This window comes from Coregonus clupeaformis, unplaced genomic scaffold (assembly GCF_020615455.1).
Source record: "Coregonus clupeaformis isolate EN_2021a unplaced genomic scaffold, ASM2061545v1 scaf0126, whole genome shotgun sequence".
NCBI lineage: Eukaryota > Metazoa > Chordata > Actinopteri > Salmoniformes > Salmonidae > Coregonus > Coregonus clupeaformis.
In genome coordinates, this window is record NW_025533581.1 from 502549 (window position 1) to 527500 (window position 24952).

A 24952-nucleotide genomic window follows, 5' to 3' on the forward strand; every position below is an offset into this window, starting at 1 on the left:
AACCTCAAACAGTCACACTCCAAACTCCAATGTGGCCAAGACCAAAGAGCTGTCAAAGGACACCAGAAACAAAATTGTAGACCTGCACCAGGCTGGGAAGACTGAATCTGCAATAGGTAAGCAGCTTGGTTTGAAGAAATCAACTGTGGGAGCAATTATTAGGAAATGGAAGACATACAAGACCACTGATAATCTCCCTCGATCTGGGGCTCCACGCAAGATCTCACCCCGTGGGGTCAAAATGATCACAAGAACGGTGAGCAAAAATCCCAGAACCACACGGGGGGACCTAGTGAATGACCTGCAGAGAGCTGGGACCAAAGTAACAAAGCCTACCATCAGTAACACACTACGCCGCCAGGGACTCAAATCCTGCAGTGCCAGACGTGTCCCCCTGCTTAAGCCAGTACATGTCCAGGCCCGTCTGAAGTTTGCTAGAGTGCATTTGGATGATCCAGAAGAGGATTGGGAGAATGTCATATGGTCAGATGAAACCAAAATAAAACTTTTTGGTAAAAACTCAACTCGTCGTGTTTGGAGGACAAAGAATGCTGAGTTGCATCCAAAGAACACCATACCTACTGTGAAGCATGGGGGTGGAAACATCATGCTTTGGGGCTGTTTTTCTGCAAAGGTACCAGGACGACTGATCCGTGTAAAGGAAAGAATGAATGGGGCCATGTATCGTGAGATTTTGAGTGAAAACCTCCTTCCATCAGGAAGGGCATTGAAGATGAAACGTGGCTGGGTCTTTCAGCATGACAATGATCCCAAACACACCGCCCGGGCAACGAAGGAGTGGCTTCGTAAGAAGCATTTCAAAGGTCCTGGAGTGGCCTAGCCAGTCTCCAGATCTCAACCCCATAGAAAATCTTTGGAGGGAGTTGAAAGTCCGTGTTGCCCAGCGACAGCCCCAAAACATCACTGCTCTAGAGGAGATCTGCATGGAGGAATGGGCCAAAATACCAGCAACAGTGTGTGAAAACCTTGTGAAGACTTACAGAAAACGTTTGACCTGTGTCATTGCCAACAAAGGGTATATAACAAAGTATTGAGAAACTTTTGTTATTGACCAAATACTTATTTTCCACCATAATTTGCAAAAAAATTCATTAAAAATCCTACAATGTGATTTTCTGGATTTTCTTTTCTCATTTTGTCTGTCATAGTTGACGTGTACCTATGATGAACATTACAGGCCTCTCTCATCTTTTTAAGTGGGAGAACTTGCACAATTGGTGGCTGACTAAATACTTTTTTTCCCCACTGTACATACATACAAAAAAATCCAGAAAAACGCATGTCAAAAATGTTATACATTGATTTGCATTTTAATGAGGGAAATAAGTATTTGACCCCCTCTCATTCAGAAAGATTTCTGGCTCCCAGGTGTCTTTTATACAGGTAACGAGCTGATATTAGGAGCACACTCTTAAAGGGAGTGCTCCTAATCTCAGCTTGTTACCTGTATAAAAGACACCTGTCCACAGAAGCAATCAATCAATCAGATTCCAAACTCTCCACCATGGCCAAGACCAAAGAGCTCTCCAAGGATGTCAGGGACAAGATTGTAGACCTACACAAGGCTGGAATGGGCTACAAGACCATCGCCAAGCAGCTTGGTGAGAAGGTGACAACAGTTGGTGCGATTATTCGCAAATGGAAGAAACACAAAAGAACTGTAAATCTCCCTCGGCCTGGGGCTCCACGCAAGATCTCACCTCGTGTAGTGGCAATGATCATGAGAACGGTGAGGAATCAGCCCAGAACTACACGGGAGGATCTTGTCAATGATCTCAAGGCAGCTGGGACCATAGTCACCAAGAAAACAATTGGTAACACACTACGCCGTGAAGGACTGAAATCCTGCAGCGCCCGCAAGGTCCCCCTGCTCAAGACATCACATATACAGGCCCGTCTGAAGTTTGCCAATGAACATCTAAATGATTCAGAGGAGAACTGGGTGAAAGTGTTGTGGTCAGATGAGACCAAAATTGAGCTCTTTGGCATCAACTCAACTTGCCGTGTTTGGAGGAGGAGGAATGCTGCCTATGACCCCAATAACACCATCCCCACCATCAAACATGGAGGTGGAAACATTATGCTTTGGGAGTGTTTTTCTGCTAAGGGGACAGGACAACTTCACTGCATCAAAGGGACGATGGACGGGGCCATGTACCGTCAAATCTTGGGTGAGAACCTCCTTCCCTCAGCCAGTGCATTGAAAATGGGTCGTGGATGGGTATTCCAGCATGACAATGACCCAAAACACACGGCCAAGGCAACAAAGGAGTGGCTCAAGAAGAAGCACATTAAGGTCCTGGAGTGGCCTAGCCAGTCTCCAGACCGTAATCCCATAGAAAATCTGTGGAGGGAGCTGAAGGTTCGAGTTGCCAAACGTCAGCCTCGAAACCTTAATGACTTGGAGAAGATCTGCAAAGAGGAGTGGGACAAAATCCCTCCTGAGATGTGTGCAAACCTGGTGGCCAACTACAAGAAACGTCTGACCTCTGTGATTGCCAACAAGGGTTTTGCCACCAAGTACTAAGTCATGTTTTGCAGAGGGGTCAAATACTTCTTTCCCTCATTAAAATGCAAATCAATTTATAACATTTCTGACATGCTTTTTCTGGATTTTTTTGTTGTTATTCTGTCTCTCACTGTTCAAATAAACCTACCATTAAAATTATTGACTGATCATGTCTTTGTCAGTGGGCAAATGTACAAAATCAGCAGGGGATCAAATACTTTTTTTCCTCACTGTACGTACATACATACATACATACATATTTATACTCCGGACTCCGACATTGCTCGTCCTAATATTTCTATATTTCTTAATTCCATTCTTTTACTTTTAGATTTGTGTGTATTGTTAGATATTACTGCACTGTTGGAGCTAGAAATACAAGCATTTTGCTACACCCGCAATAACATCTGCTAAATATGTGTGACCAATACAATTTGATTTGATTGATTTGATACAACCACTGAATTGAGTTGTATTTCGACAGCAGAACAAAAACTGTCATGATGATGTGTTTTGCAGGCAGTCAGCTATAAGCCTAGTCGTAGAACAATGCATTTGTATATAGCCGCCAGACACCATATCACTATCTCCTGGTAGGATCTCCTGGAATCCTTTCATGTAGGGCCAGAGACCATATCACTATCTCCTGGTAGGATCTCCTGGAATCCTTTCATGTAGTGCCAGAGACAGTATCACTGTATGTCCTGGTAGGATCTCCAGGAATCTGTCCATGTGGGGCCAGACACCATATCACTATACATTTACATTTTAGTCATTTAGCAGACGCTCTTATCCAGAGCTACACGGGACTACTATCACTATCTCCTGGTAGGATCTCCTGGAATCCTTCCATGTATGGCCAGACACCGTCCCGTGTAGCTCAGTTGGTAGAGCATGGCGCTTGCAACGCCAGGGTTGTGGGTTCGATTCCCACGGGGTGCCAGTATGAAAAATGTATGCACTCACTAACTGTAAATCGCTCTGGATAAGAGCGTCTGCTAAATGACTAAAATGTAAATGTAAAATATCACTATCTCCTGGTAGGAACTCCTGGAATCCTTCCATGTAGGGCCAGGCACCATATCACTATCTCCTGGTAGGAACTCCTGGAATCCTTCCATGTAGGGCCAGGCACCATATCACTATCTCCTGGTAGGAACTGCTGGAATCCTTCCATGTAGGGCCAGGCACCATATCACTATCTCCTGGTAGGATCTCCTGGAATCCTTCCATGTAGGGCCAGGCACCATATCACTATCTCCTGGTAGGATCTCCTGGAATCATTCCATGTAGGGCCAGGCACCATATCACTATCTCCTGGTAGGATCTCCTGGAATCCTTCCATGTAGGGCCAGGCACCATATCACTATCTCCTAGTTGGATCTCCTGGAATCCTTCCATGTAGGGCCAGGCACCATATCACTATCTCCTGGTAGGATCTCCTGGAATCCTTCCATGTAGGGCCAGGCACCATATCACTATCTCCTGGTAGGATCTCCTGGAATCCTTCCATGTAGGGCCAGGCACCATATCACTATCTCCTGGTAGGATCTCCTGGAATCCTTCCATGTAGGCCAGGCACCATATCACTATCTCCTGGTTGGATCTCCTGGAATCCTTTCATGTAGGGCCAGAGACCATATCACTATCTCCTGGTAGGATCTCCTAGAATCTTTCTATAAAGGGCCAGAGACCCTGTAAACTAGGGATTAGATGTGTGACAAAGAGGCTTTGTGGAGGAGTGGACCTAGGAGCACCTTACTGTGTCCTAGTAGTAGTATATAATGTACCTTACTGTATCCTTGCCTTACAGTATATTGTAGTATATGATGTACCTTACTGTATCCTTGCCTTACAGTATATAGTAGTATATGATGTACCTTACTGTATCCTTGCCTTACAGTATATGATGTACCTTACTGTATCCTTCTACAGTATATAGTAGTATGATGTACCTTACTGTATCATTGCCTTACAGTATATAGTAGTATATGATGTACCTTACTGTATCCTTCTACAGTATATAGTAGCATATGATGTACCTTACTGTATCCTTCTACAGTATATAGCAGTCTATGCTGAGCTGGGGAATATAGATCCATGCTATGCTTCAGTGCACATGGCTGAATCTTATTAGCCGCTTTATAGTCCTTGTTTGACTCGGGTTTGATTGCATTCATTCTATCCCCACCGGACAGGTTTTAGCTGCACGCGCACACATAGTATTCTAGCATAACAAAACAGGGATTCTAAAGGGAAGATCTTTCAGATGGAGAAGCATGGCAGAGACCAAAAGAAGGATCATAATGCTACAGCTCTCTGTTAGCTCCTAATGCTACATCTCTCTGTTAACTCCTAATACTACATCTCTCTGTTAGCTCCTAATGCTACATCTCTCTGTTAGCTCCTAATGCTACATCTCTCTGTTAGCTCCTAATGCTACATCTCTCTGTTAACTCCTAATACTACATCTCTCTGTTAGCTCCTAATGCTACATCTCTCTGTTAGCTCCTAATGCTACATCTCTCTGTTAGCTCCTAATGCTACATCTCTCTGTTAGCTACTAATGCTACATCTCTCTGTTAACTCCTAATGCTACATCTCTTTGTTAGCTCCTAATGCTGCATCTCTCTGTTAGCTCACAATGCTACATCTCTCTGTTAGCTCCTAATGCTACATCTCTCTGTTAGCTCCTAATGCTGCATCTCTCGGTTTATTGGCAGACTAAATAGCCTTGGTTTCTCAAATGACTGCCTCACCTGGTTCACCAACTACTTCTCAGATAGAGTTCAATGTGTCAAATCGGAGGGCCTGTTGTCTGGACCTATGGCAGTCTCTATGGGGGTGCCACAGGGTTCAATTCTTGGGCCGACTCTTTTCTCTGTGTATATCAATGATGTCGCTCTTGCTGCTGGTGACTCTCAGATCCACCTCTACGCAGACGACACCATTTTGTATACATCTGGCCCTTCATTGGACACTGTGTTAACAAACCTCCAAACGAGCTTCAATGCCATACAACACTCCTTCAGTAGCCTCCACCTGCTCTTAAACACTAGTAAAACTAAATGTATGCTCTTCAATCGAACGCTGCTGGCACCCGCTCACCCGACTAGAATCACTACTCTCGACGGGTCTGACCTAGAGTATGTGGACAACTACAAATATCTAGGTGTCTGGTTAGACTGTAAACTCTCTTTCCAGACTCACATTAAGAATCTCCAATCCAAAGTTAAATCTAGAATCGGCGTCCTATTTCGCAACAAAGCCTCCTTCACTCATGCTGCCAAACATGCCCTTGTAAAACTGACTATCCTACCGATCCTTGACTTCGGCGATGTCATTTACAAAATAGCCTCCAGCACTCTACTCAGCAAATTGGATGTAGTCTATCACAGTGCCATCCGTTTTGTCTCCAAAGCCCCATACACTACCCACCACTGTGACCTGTACGCTCTTGTTGGCTGGTCCTCACTACATGTTCGTCGTCAAACCCACTGGCTCCAGGCCATCTATAAATCACTGCTAGGCAAATCCCCGCCTTATCTTAGCTCATTGGTCACCATAGCAGCACCCACCCGTAGTCTGCGCTCCAGCAGGTATATCTCACTGGTCATCCCCAAAGCCAACACCTCCTTTGGCCGCCATTCCTTCCAGTTCTCTGCTGCCAATGACTGGAACGAATTGCAAAAATCTCTGAAGCTGGAGACTCTTATCTCCCTCACTAACTTTAAGCATCAGTTGTCAGAGCACCTTACCAATCACTGCACCTGTACACAGCCCATCTGAAATTAGCCCACCCAACTACCTCATCCCTATATTGTTATTTATTTTGCTCTTTTGCACCCCAGTATCTCTATTTGCACATATTCTCTTGCACATCTAGCATTCCAGTGTTAATACTAATTGTAATTATTTTGCACTATAGCCTATTTATTGCCTTACCTCCATAACTTGCTACATTTGCACACACTGTATATATATTTTCTGTTGTATTTTTTGACTTTATGTTTTGTTTACCCCATATGTAACTCTGTGTTGTTGTTTTTATCACACTGCTTTGCTTTATCTTGGCAAGGTCGCAGTTGTAAATGAGAACTTGTTCTCAACTGGCTTACCTGGTTAAATAAAGGTGAAATAAAATAAAATAAATAAATAGTTCCTACTGCTGCATCTCTATGTTATGTCCTAATGCTACATCTCTCTGTTAGCTCCTAATGCTACATCTCCACCGCTAAAGCTGCATCTCTCCATTAGCCCCAAATGCTAACAGCTGCTTAGCTACAGAGACACTACCATCTCAATACGACTTGGCCGTACTTGCCTTCCGCCGCCGTGGCGACATAAGGATAACGCCAACCAAGGTCAATTGGAGACAAACGTCCTTACCAGTGAACTGAAACCACTCTATATATATATATTCTCCCCACCAGCCGTGCTTTCCCAGCCTACAGACATCCAGGGCGAGCCCAGGCCCAGAGACCCCGAGATCGTCCATCCGGTTCTCCTGATCTCCAACTGATCCTGCAAAAATACTCTGAGCTCCTCAGGCACAGCCTTCCATTAGTGGATGGCCAGGCAGGAAGTAGGAAAGGGCTGCGATTGGTTCAGACGGGTGTCCCCATCCATGTTAACCCCGGTTGACAGGGCGTAATCCCTGAGGCTGAGCCTAAATCCGGGTTGGCCCCACCTGCTCCCTCCCTCTCTCCCTCATTCCTACACTCCCTCCCTCCATCTCTCCCGCTGTCCGTCTACCTGGCCAGGGTGAGCGAGGAGATAGAGAAAGTTAAAGACAGAGTGTCTGGAAAGCAGATGTGTATTGCCATGAGAGTCAACATGCTGGGTCTGGGTCTATTTTAGCATAACAGTTCCATGGCAGGGAGAAAGGCCTTGCTTGGTAGGCTGTCCATGTGCAGGCAGGGACTGAGGCAGATCCCTTATCTGCAGAGGGAATCTAGCCTCATGCAATATCATACAATGTGTTTTGGGCATTATTACTGTCTATAGCCTATCTAAACTTTGATTATCCAGGTTTGTACTATTCCGAATAAATATCAGTTTTGTGTAGGATCAATTAACATAATTATTTGGTTATATCCAACTAATGAGGTCATAAAATATTTTTATAATAGCCAGACTAGTAATGATTAGGACCAGAGCATGCAAATTGGGGGACAAATAACCGGTCAAGAGAAGCTGAAATGGAATGCATCATTTACAATCTTGATCCACACAACACTGTTTGGGGCCAATACAGCATCATTTCCCTCACAATATAAAGAGGCTACTTGAGGCAGTGCAGGTTACCATGGAAACCTGGCCCAGGGCTAAAGAGTTCCAATGATTTAAGAGTTTAACCTATCTGAACCATATACTTCTCATAGATAATGTTTGTTTTGGAACTAGGACAGGCATTCACATCCCCTCTTTCAAGTAGGTAGGAACACTTGGCAGAATCTAAAGCGGGGAGGGACTTTTTGGCCTTTAAAGCCACAATCTGGAGTTCATCTTTCAGCCTGACGGCAGCCCCGCCAGGGACCGACAGTCCACGAGCATAGCATAATAGTTTAAACTTACTTTGAAGCTATAGACTACATCGCTTGTTTCCAAAGACAACAAAATTAAACACATAAACAATGGAGTATTGGTACCTTTTAATGCAGGGTTATGATAGGAGAAGACAGCTGTCTGAATCTCAAAAGGCATTTCTAAGTTATATTCTTCAAGAATCATTGGGTATCATCAGTTGAAATGGCCATTGAACATCAGGAAATATTCCAAATTGTGAGACCTTAAGAAGAACACTATGTCTAGATCCCCTACTGATAGACTGATGCCTCTGAATCACAATAGGAGAGAGATAATAGACGCGTCCCATTTAGTGCACTACTTTGGACCAGGGCCATGTGGCACTAACTAGAAAATAGGGTGCCATTTGGGATGCATCCAATGTGCTGTCATGATAAATGGAGGGTATAGTGACGTTGGACCAACAACAGACTGGTAAATGTCACGATGGCCTTCACACGTGTTCACAGCCTGTCTGAGTTCACACTGAATAAAGGATACAGATCACCGGGATTGTTGCCTCCCAGCCTTTCATCCTTATTGGATTCTCTGCCCTTTGGGACGGCATTACCTGTGAAGCGCCGCCTACATTCTTCTACTCAGAAGAGCAAACCAGCAACAACCACAACTGAGAAACTGACACTAGGAAAATAACACTGGATGTATTGGCTTACCAGACTACATCACAGAGCTGTATAGAGGCCTAGGTACTAGCAATATAAATGCAACCATCTCCCCCTCATATGCTCCCGAGTGGCACAGCGGTCTAAGGCACTGCATCTCAGTGCTTGAGGCGTCACTACAGACCCCCTGGTTCGATTCCAGGCTGTAACACAACCGGCCGTGATTGGGAGTCCCATAGGGCGGCGCACAATTGGCCCAGCGTCATCCGGGTTTGGCCGGTGTAGGCCGTCATTGTAAATAAGAATTTGTTTTTAACTGACTTGCCTAGTTAAATAAAGGTAAAATAAAAAATAAAATAAATACTCAAAGCAGTTTTTTAAACTTTTATTATGGTTCTATACCAGAATTATTTCCTTTTGTGCAACTACTGGTTACCCAGTTGTATAAATCCCCCCAATCGCACCGCTCAGGTCTCTTTTGAGAGAAGTGTAGCTTGTTCTGATAGAATGCAGACACATTTGATTTGAAGGTGCTCTAGAATAAATAGAGACTTTATTTTTCCTTTTAGCTTCTGCTCCCCCTGGTGGTAGATAATGGAACATCCCAGAAGGAAAGTACAGTAGGAGGAACCATTTTGGACATTTGGAGGGTAAAAACCTTCCCAGACCCCCTTAAAAAACACACCCACGCCTTGTCATGTACTAGCCTCAATACATTTTTTTTTTTTTTTTAAACATCAGATCATTTTGCTTAGAGCATTGGCAACCTCTGGGCTTACCATGTTATCTGCTTCAACCCTGTTGGTTGCATGGTGCCTAGCAGAGCTCACCAACCTCCAGAGGACACTGTGGTTCAGGAACATCAGCTCACTGAGGATAGCCCTCAACTCAATGGACAGAACAAAGATGCCCCCAAGCGCTGATCTAAGATCAGATTCATTTTACTACTTCAATATTGAGGTTACTACGGAGGATAAGAGATAACTGACCCTGGGTCTGTGCTTAGAGGGAGGTCTTACCATGGGTGTAGCTGAGCCCGGGGCTGAGGGAAGAGGGGCTGGCAAGGTGATCTCTGCTGGGCGTGTGGAGGCTCCCATCCTTCTCCTTCTCCTTCTCCCTCTCCCTCTCCTTCTCCTTCTCCCTCTCCTTCTCCTCCCTCTTTTCTCGTTCCTTCCCCTGGCTTCGCTGGCTCATCCTCCCTGGGGTCAATATGATGGAGTCATCACTGGGAATTAAGACAGCTGGAGGAGAGAAAGAGAGAGAGATAGAGAGAGAAAGAGAGAGAGAGGGAGAGAAAGAGAGAAGATGAGAGAGAGGGGGAGAGATTAATTTCCATCTGCTGACCAACAGGCTGAGCAGCAGAGGTTCTCCTCCCTCACTTGTGATGATAAAAGATAATGATTACACGGTGCCCTCTAGTGGCACGGTTGTAAAGAGTCCATCTAACACAAAGTAGGGTGAAGTTGCCCCTAGAGTTGCATTTTTCCCACTAATGGTTAAGGTTAGGATTGGGGGAGGGGAAGCTGATCCTAGATCTGTACCAAGCGGAAACTTCACCCTAGAGCGTCATAACATATTAAAGCAGAGAATAGCTCAGTATAGTAAAAATACTTATTAACTCTATGGCTAAGGGTTAAGTAGGTTTGGTTTAGTGTACGTGAAGTACACACAGCATATTCAATGAATAACATCCTAGGTAGAGAACACACTGTGCCTAGTAGCGCTCTTAAAGGGACAATCCACTCAGAAACTATCTAGTAGCGCTCTTAACGGGAAAATCCACTCAGAAACCATCTACAGTGGGGGAAAAAAGTATTTAGTCAGCCACCAATTGTGCAAGTTCTCCCACTTAAAAAGATGAGAGAGGCCTGTAATTTTCATCATAGGTACACGTCAACTATGACAGACAAATTGAGAAAAAAATTCCAGAAAATCACATTGTAGGATTTTTTATGAATTTATTTGCAAATTATGGTGGAAAATAAGTATTTGATCACCTACCAACCAGTAAGAATTCCGGCTCTCACAGACCTGTTAGTTTTTCTTTAAGAAGCCCTCCTGTTCTCCACTCATTACCTGTATTAACTGCACCTGTTTGAACTCGTTACCTGTATAAAAGACCTGTCCACACACTCAATCAAACAGACTCCAGCCTCTCCACAATGGCCAAGACCAGAGAGCTGTGTAAGGACATCAGGGATAAAATTGTAGACCTGCACAAGGGTGGGATGGGCTACAGGACAATAGGCAAGCAGCTTGGTGAGAAGGCAACAACTGTTGGCGCAATTATTAGAAAATGGAAGAAGTTCAAGATGACGGTCAATCACCCTCCGTCTGGGGCTCCATGCAAGATCTCACCTCGTGGGGCACCAATGATCATGAGGAAGGTGAGGGATCAGCCCAGAACTACACTGCAGGACCTGGTCAATGACCTGAAGAGAGCTGGGACCACAGTCTCAAAGAAAACCATTAGTAACACACTACGCCGTCATGGATTAAAATCCTGCAGCGCACGCAAGGTCCCCCTGCTCAAGCCAGCGCATGTCCAGGCCCGTCTGAAGTTTGCCAATGACCATCTGGATGATCCAGAGGAGGAATGGGCGAAGGTCATGTGGTCTGATGAGACAAAAATATAGCTTTTTGGTCTAAACTCCACTCGCCGTGTATGGAGGAAGAAGAAGGATGAGTACAACCCCAAGAACACCATCCCAACCATAAAGCATGGAGGTGGAAACATAATTCTTTGGGGATGCTTTTCTGCAAAGGGGACAGGACAACTGCACCGTATTGAGGGGAGGATGGATGGGGCCATGTATTGCGAGATCTTGGCCAACAACCTCCTTCCCTCAGTAAGAGCATTGAAGATGGGTCGTGGCTGGGTCTTCCAGCATGACAACGACCGAAACACACAGCCAGGGCAACTAAGGAGTGGCTCCGTAAGAAGCATCTCAAGGTCCTGGAGTGGCCTAGCCAGTCTCCAGACCTGAACCCAATAGAAAATCTTTGGAGGGAGCTGAAAGTCCGTATTGCCCAGCGACAGCCCCCCAAACCTGAAGGATCTGGAGAAGGTCTGTATGGAGGAGTGGGCCAAAATCCCTGCTGCAGTGTGTGCAAACCTGGTCAGGTCCTACAGGAAACGTATGATCTCTGTAATTGCAAACAAAGGTTTCTGTACCAAATATTAAGTTCTGCTTTTCTGATGTATCAAATACTTATGTCATGCAATAAAATGCAAATTAATTACTTAAAAATCATACAATGTGATTTTCTGGATTTATTTCTGGAGATTCCGTCTCTCACAGTTGAAGTGTACATATGATAAAAATTACAGACCTCTACATGCTTTGTAAGTAGGAAAACCTGCAAAATCGGCAGTGTATCAAATACTTGTTCTCCCCACTGTACAAGACCACTGATAATCTCTCTCGATCTGGGGCTCCACGCAAGATCTCACGCCGTGGGGTCAAAATGATCACAAGAACGGTGAGCAAAAATCACAGAACCACACGGGGGGACCTAGTGAATGACCTGCAGAGAGCTGGGACCAAAGTAACAAAGCCTACCATCAGTAACACACTACGCCGCCAGGGACTCAAATCCTGCAGTGCCAGACGTGTCCCCCTGCTTAAGCCAGTACATGTCCAGGCCCGTCTGAAGTTTGCTAGAGTGCATTTGGATGATCCAGAAGAGGATTGGGAGAAGGTCAGATGAAACCAAAATATAACTTTTTGGTAAAAACTCAACTCGTCGTGTTTGGAGGACAAAGAATGCTGAGTTGCATTCAAAGAACACCATACCTACTGTGAAGCATGGGGGTAGAAACATCATGCTTTGGGGCTGTTTTTCTGCAAAGGGACCAGGACGACTGATCCGTGTAAAGGAAAGAAAGAATGGGACCATGTATCGTGAGATTTTGAGTGAAAACCTCCTTCCATCAGCAAGGGCATTGAAGATGAAACGTGGCTGGGTCTTTCAGCATGACAATGATCCCAAACACACCGCCCGGGCAACGAAGGAGTGGCTTCGTAAGAAGCATTTCAAGGTCCTGGAGTGGCCTAGCCAGTCTCCAGATCTCAACCCCATAGAAAATCTTTGGAGGGAGTTGAAAGTCCGTGTTGCCCAGCGACAGCCCCAAAACATCACTGCTCTAGAGGAGATCTGCATGGAGGAATGGGCCAAAATACCAGCAACAGTGTGTGAAAACCTTGTGAAGACTTACAGAAAACGTTTGACCTGTGTCATTGCCAACAAAGGGTATATAACAAAGTGTTGAGAAACTTTTGTTATTGACCAAATACTTATTTTCCACCATAATTTGCAAATAAATTCATAAAAAATCCTACAATGTGATTTTCTGGAGAAAAAAAATCTAATTTTGTCTGTCATAGTTGACGTGTACCTATGATGAAAATTACAGGCCTCTCTCATCTTTTTAAGTGGGAGAACTTGCACAATTGGTGACTGACTAAATACTTTTTTCCCCCACTGTAGTAGCGCTCTTAACGGGAAAATCCACTCAGAAACTATTGTTTGGTATTTTTTTCATTATTCCACTGTTGATGCAATTCCAAAATGTTTTGCATGTCAGCAGTCAAGTTTTCATTATATTGGACTTTCAAGAAGCAAAGTGTCACTGGCCACATCACCATGACGATGTAAAATGCCCATGTGACCATCATCCCTTTGACCTAGGGTTCAGACAGAACAGTGTCAGATTATTAAAATGCACACAGACTGACTTCAACATCTGACTAAGTCTTCTGCATAGCAGCAGGAAGCAGGGAGGCTAGGGTGCTATAGCACCCCCTGAAAAAAGAGAGAGAGTGCACACTAGACAGTGAATAGTAGAGGAGCGATAGTGTACACTAGACAGTGAATAGTAGAGGAGACATAGTGTACACTAGACAGTGAATAGTAGAGGAGAGATAGTGTACACTAGACAGTGTATGGTAGGGGAGAGATAGTGCACACTAGACAGTGTATAGTAGGAGACAGGAGAGAGGGGAGGTATCATGGCAAGGAAACAAAACCTGTTCTCTCTCTCTCCATTCAGCTGTGTTGTCTGTTCTCTCTCTCTCCATTCAGCTGTGTTGTCTGTTCTCTCTCTCTCCATTCAGCTGTGTTGTCTGTTCTCTCTCTCTCTCTCTCTCTCTCTCTCTCTCCATTCAGCTGTGTTGTCTGTTGTCTCTCTCTCTCATTTCTTGAGGAAAACCGTCCTAATCTTGGAAACATACAGCATTATGATGTGACCCAGAGTCATGTGTTTATTTTCCAAGCTAAAGAACACCATATTTGACATAAAGCAAGTTCATAGAGTTTAGTCTGTTTAGTGTTGTATTTTCTGCCTCTGTAATTACTAGAAGTGAGTGATATCCCCAGTGCCAATGGGTCCTCTATAATGGGGACTCCATGCCCAGCCCTGCCAAAACGGGTCACCTTTAAAAGCCATCAAGCTATGCCAGTCCTGCAGTATGGCATAGAGAGGCAGGTTGCATCCCAAATGGTACCCTATTCCCTACTTAGTGCACTACTTTTGACCAGGGCCATAGGGCTATGGTCAAACATAGTGCGCTATGTAGGGAATAGAGTGCCATACAGGACACAGCCGTAGGCCTAGATAGAGAACTCAACAACTGCAAGTGACATTGGAAATATTGTGGCTCACCAAAACAGAGTACTGTACAACAGTCAACGCCATCACTAGGAAACTCAACGCCATCACTAGGAAACTCAACGCCATCACTAGGAAACTCAACGCCATTACTAGGAAACTCAACGCCATTACTAGGAAACTCAACTCCATCCCTAGGAAACTCAATGCCATCCCTAGGAAACTCAATGCCATCCCTAGGAAACTCAATGCCATCCCTAGGAAACTCAATGCCATCCCTAGGAAACTCAATGCCATCCCTAGGAAACTCAACACCATCACTAGGAAACTCAATGCCATCCCTAGGAAACTCAATGCCATCCCTAGGAAACTCAATGCCATCACTAGGAAACTCAATGCCATCCCTAGGAAACTCAATGCCATCCCTAGGAAACTCAATGCCATCCCTAGGAAACTCAATGCCATCCCTAGGAAACTCAATGCCATCCCTAGGAAACTCAATGCCATCCCTAGGAAACTCAACGCCATCCCTAGGAAACTCAATGCCATCCCTAGGAAACTCAATGCCATCCCTAGGAAACTCAATGCCATCACTAGGAAACTCAACGCCATCCCTAGGAAACTCAATGCCATCTCTAGGAAACTCAACGCCATCACTAGGAAACTCAACGCCATCACTAGGAAACTCAACGCCATCACTAGGAAACTCAACACCATCACTAGGAAACTCAACACCATCACTAGGAAACTCAACACCATCACTAGGAAACTCAATGCCATACGGGACACAGCAGTAGGCCTAGATAGTGAACTCAACAACTGCAAGTGACATTTCAGTGAGTCAGTGAGTAGCTATTGGAAATATTGTTGCTCATCAAAACAGTGCACTGTAGAACCATACCAAAGCTACTGTGAAACTAGATCAGCGCTGTTCAGCCATTCATGTGATGTACAATATCATAGAGTTACAGACAACTTTCACCCACTCCAAACTTTAGGCCTACCCAGAGAAATAATTTCCTATAACTTGGAATGCATAACATTCATTTAAAGTTAAACACAAACAGGTCACATCTGGCTACTGTAACACGACCTATAAATGTATCCCTGTCCTATTGAGGTGTTGAGTTGAAGGACGTTAGCCTGTTACCCCCTGGGAGCCCTCTCACCCCTCCTCTACTGCCTCCTCACCCCTTCCTGTCCCTTCCAAAGGTCAGTGGCTTACCTGATGTGGTGGGGTGCTCTCTGATCTCTACATGGAGCTGGTACGGGGAAGGGTTGGGACAGGCAGCGAGAGATGGGGGAAGAGAGAGAGAGAGATGTGGGGGGGGTGAGAGAAAGAGAGAGAGAGAGAGAAAGAGAGAGAAAGAAAGCGAAAGAGAGAGAGATAGAGAGAGAGAGAGGAGGAGGGGTAGGGGTCCATCCAGGCAGTCAAGTGGTCAAGGTGATGTTGGTTGGTAGAAAGGTGGAGTTTGTGTGCAGCAGTGGTGGTGGTGAAGGACACGGCAGCAGAAACCACAGAGGATGATGAAAAACAAGAAGACAAAATACAAAAAAGGAGAACAGACGTTAGTAAAATAATAACGATCACAACACCATACTGACAACACCATACTGACAACAGACCACAACACCATACTGACAACACCACACTGACAACAGACCACAACACCATACTGACAACACCAAACTGACAACAGACCACAACACCATACTGACAACACCACACTGACAACAGACCACCACACTGACAACACCATACTGACAACAGACCACAACACCATACTGACAACAGACCACAACAGCATACTGACAACAGACCACAACACCACACTGACAACAGACCACAACACCACACTGACAACAGACCACAACACCACACTGACAACACAACACTGACAACAGACCACAACACCATACTGACAACACCACACTGACAACAGACCACAACACCACACTGACAACAGACCACAACACCATACTGACAACACAACACTGACAACAGACCACAACACCATACTGACAACAGACCACAACGCCACACTGACAACAGACCACAACACCACGCTGACAACACCACTGACAACAGACCACAACACCACACTGACAACAGACCACAACAGCATACTGACAACAGCACGGTGACTGAATGGAGGAGGAGGCGGCTAAGGTCACCAGAAGAGATGGTGTAACATAACACCCAGTGACAAATCAACACACACACACACACACACACACACACACACACACCAGTTGTGCCGACCACAATCTACACACACCGGGAGTAGCCTGGATTAGCAGAGATTACAGGAGTACCAGGGATGAAGAGGGATCATCCAGAGACAACAAACAGCACTGGGTGGGTGGGTGGGTTGGGCGTGTCTCCCGCTAAGCACCAATTGGTCCCCATCCCCGCCCGTCAAGAGAAAAAAATAGCAACCGGTGCTTTCCACTGGCTCTGGCCTCAGCGAGAGGCCACAGCTGTGCTGTAACAGGTTGAGCGTACGTACACAGAGGTTGCGTCCCAAATGGTATCCTATTACCTTTATAGTGCACTATGTTTTACCAGGACCCATACAAGGAGAGCTGATTAGAGAAGGGGTGGGTCAGCGTTTGATTAATAAAGCTTTAGAGGCAAGCGGCCTTAGATTCGTTTTTTTTTTTTTTATCAAAGCTGACTGAGGGGTGAATGCATTGTCTCCAACTATCTGCAGCTCAATATGTTGTGCTACATTGTCAGTCAGTCCCATCAACTACCTGTTTAGTGATAAAGCACAACAAGGCCAGCTAAGGGGACTCAACAGAGAATCAGAGTTCAAAGGGCGTCTTGTGGTTGATGATACAGTTAGAGAGAGGAGTGATGGATGATACAGTTAGAGAGAGGAGTGATGGATGATACAGTTAGAGAGAGGAGTGATGGATGATACAGTTAGAGAGAGGAGTGATGGATGATACAGTTAGAGAGAGGAGTGATGGATGATACAGTTAGAGAGAGTTGTGATGGATGATACAGTTAGAGAGAGGAGTGATGGATGATACAGTTAGAGAGAGTTGTGATGGATGATACAGTTAGAGAGAGGAGTGATGGATGATACAGTTAGAGAGAGTTGTGATGGATGATACAGTTAGAGGGGTGACGGATGGATCACAGGTACACATCTGCATGCCTTGGCACCTTGTCAAACACTTCCCCTGACCTGTTTTCCAGTTCAAAAAGCCTTTAATTACTTGGTGAAAAACCCCCAGAGATTTCTCAATATAGACTATCAAAGGAATTGGGGAACATCATGACCCAGGTCATGTTCATTAGGCACAAAACGTATTAAAACTGTCTGAAACTGAGGTTAAATGGGTAGTACGATTTGAACTTGTCCAATAAGTAATTTTTCATTTTAGTTTTCTGTTGCAAAACGTTTTGCAACTGTGTTCCCTAATGAACACCACCATAACTTCCGTTCTAATCGGACATGAAATAAGACATTAGAATCTCTCTGAACAGACCACATCGGACACCGATCCATACTAAACAGGTGCAGAACTTTATCAATTGAAACACTTCCCATTCCAACAACACTGAATGCAAGGCTGTGTCCTGAGAGAACAGACAACACAGCTGAATGGAGAGAGAGAGAGAACAGACAACACAGCTAAATAGAGAGAGAGAGAGAGAGGGGGGAACAGACAACACAGCTGAATGGAGAGAGAGAGAGAACAGACAACACAGCTGAATGGAGAGAGCGGGAGAGAGAGAACAGACAACACAGCTGAATGGGAGAGAGAGAGAGAGAGAGAGAGAGAGAGAGAGAGAGAGAGAGAGAACAGACAACACAGCTGAATGGAGAGAGAGAGAGAACAGACAACACAGCTGAATGGAGAGAGAGAGAAAACAGACAACACAGCTGAATGGAGAGAGAGAGAGAACAGACAACACAGCTGAATGGAGAGAGAGAGAACAGACAACACAGCTGAATGGAGAGAGAGAGAGAACAGACAACACAGCTGAATGGAGAGAGAACAGACAACACAGCTGAATGGAGAGAGAGAGAGAACAGACAACACATCTGAATGGAGAGAGAGAACAGACAACACAGCTAAATAGAGAGAGAGAGAGTTTTGAGTTTTTATAAAATCTTTATTTTATACTCAAGTGTTAACATAAATAATGGCACACTGCCTTTTCAGAAATGAAACAACAAATGTCATTCCTAAATAAAAATGAAAATAAAAATAAAACTAAATTAAATAAAAATACAAGAAAACATATACATTCAACTCATTTCATCAACAAAAAATAGTTTCCCCTCCTCCACAAAACAAACCGCTCCTTCGTAGGCCCACTTCTCCTCAAACAATGGGAGATCTTTTACAGCCGAAAAGAACTCAAAATCCACTTTTATTCTCGCTTTCACTAATCCTTTAAAAACACATCTTACATCCTGCCCATATCCCGTTTCTACCTTATGTTTCCTACTCAGAAAAATTGACATCTTAGCTTGTCCCAAAATAACATTTAACAGTTTACATTTTATTTTCTGTTGCTTACTATATTGAAACCCCAAAATAAAAACAGTGTTATTGAAAATCTCCCCTACAGCTTTAAACAAAGACTCCAGCATTTCCAAGAGAGGTTTTATCCTCTCACACTCCATAAAACAGTGAAAAATTGTTTCTCTAATATTACAAAAAGGACATCCATCTCCAACATCTGAGTTAATAACAGATACAAAAGCATTAACTGCAATGATGCCATGCAAAACCCTCCATTGCATATCCCCAGTACCCTTTTGTAACGGTGGCTTGTACAGTGCTCTCCATGCTGGCTTTACCTTGTCATCAATGCCCAATTTTACCCTCCATGGAGTGTCTTTTCTATTTTTCAATTTATCTTTATTCAACACCTTGACACACCCCCTATATAAGTCTTTCCCATTCACCTCATCCAAACCCACCTCTTCCAACCTTCTCAAATCCAGTAATAACGCCTTTCTTTCTGACTCTGGGATATTGGGTGTAATCCCTAGTCTTGGAAATGAGACGTTTTCATCTTTTACCTTCTTCTTGTGACTATTCAGCATATCCCACTCTTCTGCTGACAAGAGCCTTCCTGCAGCTTCCCAGCAATTGTCCGACAATCCTTTCCGACCTCACCCCCAAATGTTCAGCCACCAGTCTTCCATCCATTAAGGCGGGCCCAGCCATGGCCATTAACTGTTTTAAGGTGATGATTTTGCCCTTCACCAGAATCTTGGAGAAATGTGGAACAGCTGCAGTTGTGCAATCCAGTCTTGCCCCATACACCTGAGGTTCCTCTAACAGCCAATGCACTGACTCCGCTGAAGTTCGTCTGGACACCTTCATTATGCTCCAAACACTAAGAAGGCCTCTGTAAAACAGAGGTACTCCCTCCCTAGAAATCTGGCTACTATCAACCAAAAATAAAGCCTTCTTTAAACCTAATCCCCCAACCTGCTGTAATACAAGACATGCCACCCCTCTCCAAACCACATTTTTCGGTCCATAAAGCAACCTTTGAATAAACTGAAACCAGAAAGCAGCAGCCCTACTAGCAAGATGTACAAGGCATTGTCCCCCCTCCTCTTTTGACAAATACAAAACACTTTGTGGAACCCAATGATATTTATCCCAAAAGAAATCCACAATAATTGCCTGTATCTTAGCCAGAAGGCCAGATGGTGGCTCTAAAACTGACAACCGATGCCACAGTGCAGAGGCAATCACATTAACTATAATAGTGCGCCCCCTATATGACATACGAGATAACAACCAACGCCATCTCCTCATCCTCCCTTCCACCATTTCAATCACCCCAATCCAATTTTTTTCCATTGTCCCCTCATCTCCTAGGTACACTCCAAGATACTTAAAACCTCCCTTACACCATTCCAGCCCCCCTGGCAAAGCCATGATCCCTCCAGACCATTCTCCAATCTGTAAAGCACAACCTTTTTCCCAATTTACCTTTGCAGAAGATATTCCCCTAAAACGATCAACCATTAGACTCAAACTATCCACTTCCGCTTGATTTTTCACTAAAACAACTACATCATCAGCATAGGCTGAGAGACGAATAGGAGGAATATCCTCTGAAAGGTACACCACCCCTTCAATGCGACTTCTAATGCTATTTAGTAGTGGCTCTATAGCAATGGCATATAACATTCCCGACAAAGAACATCCCTGCCTAATACCTCTACACACTTTAAAAGGAGCACTCAAACCACCGTTAACTTTCAATACACTTTCAATGTCACCACATATCACCATTTATCATGGCAATAAAACCAGAGCTGAACCCAAACGCCTCAAAAGTGTGCCATAAGTATTGATGTTCAACTCAGTCAAATGCCTTTTCCTGATCAATTGAAATTAGACCAGCATCCAACCCAATAGCCCTAGAGACGTCCAAAAAATCACGAATCAGATAAATGTTATCCCCTATCTGCCTGCCAGGAACACAGTAGGACTGGTCCGTATGTATGATTTTCCCCATCACCTCCCTCAGCCTGTTGGACAAAGCCTTTGACAGGATCTTATTATCAGTGCACAATAAAGCCACGGCCTCCAGTTCTTCACCTCCCTAGGGTCACCCTTTTTGGGCAGTAGGGTGAGGACAGCCCTTCTGCAGCTTATTGGTAGTAACCCTCCGGTTAAACTATAATTAACTACTGCTAGCCAATCCTCTCCCAACATAGCCCAAAAAGACTTTAAAAAGTTCACGGGAAGCCCATCAATGCCTGGTGCCCTTCCATGTTTACATGCCTTTTAATGCAGTGTATAGCTCCTGCAAAAACAATGGTTGCTCTAGCTCAACCTGAGCTTCTGCAGCCACCTGTGGGAGCCCATCAAGGAACTGCTGTGTCACTGTTTTATCCTCTTTGTACTCACACTTGTAGAGCTCAGCATAGAACTCTACTGCCCTCGTTCTAATTTCACTAGGGCTAGTGAGCTCCTGTCCAACAGCTGATTTGAGACAATGAATAATTCTTCTTTGTCCATTCTTTTTCTCTAAACCAAAGAAAAGTTTGGATGAGGCATCCATTTCAGAAATTCCCTGAAACTTACTTCTCACCAATGCCCCCTGTGCTCTGACACCCAGCAGGTCTGCCAATGCAGCTTTTTTCCTCTTGAGGGCCTGAGTATGGCCTCGATCTCCTGTGGTCTCAACCAACGTCATGAGTTCCACTATTTCAGTCTCTAGGGCTTTCATTGATCTGGTGATATCGTTGGTGACATTCCTCGTGTATTGATTACAGAATTGTTGAATCTGGATTTTCCCTATATCTCACCACTGTTGAAGGGATACAAAACTGGCCTTTTGAGACCTCCACCTCTCCCAGAAAAAACTAAAACATTTCCTGAAGTGAGCATCACTCAATAAAGTTATATTAAAATGCCAGTATGCGCTTTTGGGTTTTACATCGTTAATGAACACCACCTCTGTTATTAAACAATGATCAGAAAATCCCACTGGGGTTATCACACTTGATTTACAGACCTGAGATTGATGCTCAAAACAATAAAACCTATCTAACCTGGCCATAGAGATGGTGTTCTCTCTCACATGCGCCCAGGTGTACTGTCTCTTGACTCCATGTTGACTCCGCCAAATATCACACAGTTCATGTGTTACAATGAGGCGTTTAAAAAAAGTCCTTGAGGCTATATGAGGTTGTTTGTGATTTCTATCTAAATCACTGACTGTGCAGTTAAAATCCCCAGCAATAAATACATAATCTTCATTATTACATTTCTCAATGGTATTTGATAATGTCTCTAAAAAACATACCCTCTCAACTGCCACCACTGGGGCATATACATTTATCAGACACATAGTGATGTTTTTATACCTTGCTCTAACTTTTAATAACCTCCCCTCAACTACCTCTTCAACCTCATATGACAAAGGCAAAAACCCTTTTGAGAACAAGATGGCCACACCCCCACTTTTTGAGTTTTTATGACTACACACCACTGTCCCCCCCCCACTCCTGTTGCCACATAACTTTATTTTCCAAATTACTATGCGTTTCTTGTAGAAAATGTATGTCACTTCCCTTTCCCCTAATTAACTCATACACTATGGCTCTTTTTTTAACGTCTCTTACCTCATTTACGTTTAAAGAAGAATTCTTAAAACTGCTCATGGATGGGGAAAAAATACAGAGGAAGACACAGAAACCACATCTCTTTACAGAGTTAAGGCTGCGACTGAACTCATTCATTTTATTTAGAATTTCCATCACTTATCACTCTCTTGACCACTTTCTTGAGTCTAGCAATTTCAGGGCTTGTCAAACCTCCCCCTGTTATTTTTGACATCAGAAACGTTGCTGATTCAATAAACAATTCACTTTCAGGGGAAAAATCTGTTACATTATAATTCTGCATATATTTCTTCCCTTTTGTCAACTTCAGAAATTGACGTACCTTCTCAATCCCATACCTCCCTTCCACCCCATTTATCTCACTATTTTGTTGTGACGCATCAGATGACTCACTCTCGCTATACTCCCCAGAAGAAAACTCCACCATCTCTGCAACCTGTTTATCTTCAACTGATTTATCAATATCTACCTTCCTCTTGGAATTAGACCCTTCACCACCCCTTACATTCTTCCTCTTACTCCTCGGTACTTTGAAAACAGCTGCTTCCTTTTCCATTATTTCAATCTCCTCTTGACCTCCAATTTCATTTTCCAGCACCACCTCAGCGACGGCAGTCGCAATCTCACCGACTTTTTCCCCTCCTTCTTTGTTCTGATCTACCACAATTGCCCCCATATCCACACTGCCTTCCTCTCCTACTTTTCCAACCACACCTGCCCACCTTCTCCCTTCCCCTGCACCCTTGGCATGTTCATCCCTTCCGGTGGTGCATTAGCTGCACCAGCACTAGAGCTGCTACCAGACTCTGCGCGCTCGTTCTCGGGACAATTACGTACCAAATGCCCCTCTCTTCCACAGCCAAAGCATTTCATTGATTCAGTAGAAGCGTAGAAGACATAATCAAATCCATCAATCTTAAAACTGAATGCTAAATTCAGTTCATCAATGTCCTTTTTTAAAATCATATGCACTTGTCTCCTATGAGACACGACATGTTTCAGCAATGAAGATTTGCATCCAAAAAGAACCTTCTTTATTGTAGATACAATTTGACCATGACGAGATAACTCTGGCTCCAACACTTCATCTCTAACAAATGGTGGCACGTTAGAATGTATAACTTTCTTCGCCGGATTCATAAGCGGAAATACCGGCGTCTGTGTCTCCTGCAACACAACACCACTCTCAACTATCTTATTCACCTTTTCAATGGAATCTAAAAATATCACTACAGCGCTATTCATCCTTGAGGCTGATTTGATGCTATCATACCCAATGATAGCACCCACTGCCAAGCTTCATTCTTCCTCTGAACACCCGGCCGCAGGAGGAATCTTTACTCCATGCCGCCGACTAAGTTTTTCAAACTCCAAACAGACAACACAGCTGAATGGAGAGAGAGAGAGAACAGACAACACAGCTGAATGGAGAGAGAGAGAGAGAACAGACAACACAGCTAAATGGAGAGAGAGACAACAGACAACACAGCTGAATGGAGAGAGAGAGAGAGAGAACAGACAACACAGCTGAATGGATAGAGAGAGAGAGAACAGACAACACAGCTGATTGGAGAGGGCGGGAGAGAGAACAGAACACAGCTAAATGGAGAGAGAGAGAGAACAGACAACACATCTGAATGGAGAGAGAGAGAGAGAGAACAGACAACACAGCTGAATGGAGAGAGAGCGAGAGAGAGAGAGAACAGACAACACAGCTGAATGGAGAGAGATACAGAACAGACAACACAGCTGAATGGAGAGAGAGAGATAGAAAACAGACAATACAGCTGAATGGAGAGAGATATAGAGAACAGACAACACAGCTGAATGGGAGAGAGAGAGAGAGAGAGAGAGAGAGAGAGAGAGAGAGAACAGACAACACAGCTGAATGGAGAGAGAGAGAACAGACAACACAGCTGAATGGAGAGAGAGAGACAGAGAGAACAGACAACACAGCTGAATGGAGAGAGAGATAGAGAACAGACAAGACAGCTGAATGGAGAGAGAGAGAGAACAGACAACACAGCTAAATAGAGAGAAAGAGAGAGGGAACAGACAACACAGCTGAATGGAGAGAGAGAGAGAGAGAGAGAGAACAGACAACACAGCTGAATGGAGAGAGAGAGACAGAGAGAACAGACAACACAGCTGAATGGAGAGAGAGATAGAGAACAGACAAGAGAGCTGAATGGAGAGAGAGAGAGAACATACAACACAGCTAAATAGAGAGAAAGAGAGAGGGAACAGACAACACAGCTGAATGGAGAGAGAGAGGACAGACAACACAGCTGAATGGAGAGAGAGAGACAACAGACAACACAGCTGAATGGAGAGAGAGAGAGAGAGAGAGAACAGACAACACAGCTGAATGGATAGAGAGAGAGAGAACAGACAACACAGCTGAATGGAGAGAGAGAGAGAGAGAGAGAACAGATAATACAGCTGAATGGAGAGAGATATAGAGAACAGACAACACAGCTGAATGGAGAGACAG

At 44.3% G+C, this 24952-nt stretch overlaps 1 protein-coding gene across 6 annotated transcripts in view; it reads right to left on the reverse strand.

The window, feature by feature from the left end:
* The window catches only part of LOC121550240 (oxysterol-binding protein-related protein 8), a 176387-nt gene that overhangs the window by 71883 nt on the left and 79552 nt on the right, over positions 1-24952 (reverse strand). For 4 of the 6 annotated variants that reach the window (XM_045213597.1, XM_045213598.1, XM_045213600.1 and 1 more), the window contains 2 exons: positions 15558-15594; positions 9741-9962 (listed from right to left, as the gene is read on the reverse strand). In XM_045213597.1, the coding sequence (XP_045069532.1) occupies positions 9741-9962; positions 15558-15594 (259 nt within the window). Of the gene's footprint in view, positions 1-9740; positions 9963-13751; positions 13781-15557; positions 15595-24952 lie in introns of those variants that run through there. The other 2 variants (XM_045213599.1, XM_045213601.1) reach the window with 2 other exon arrangements.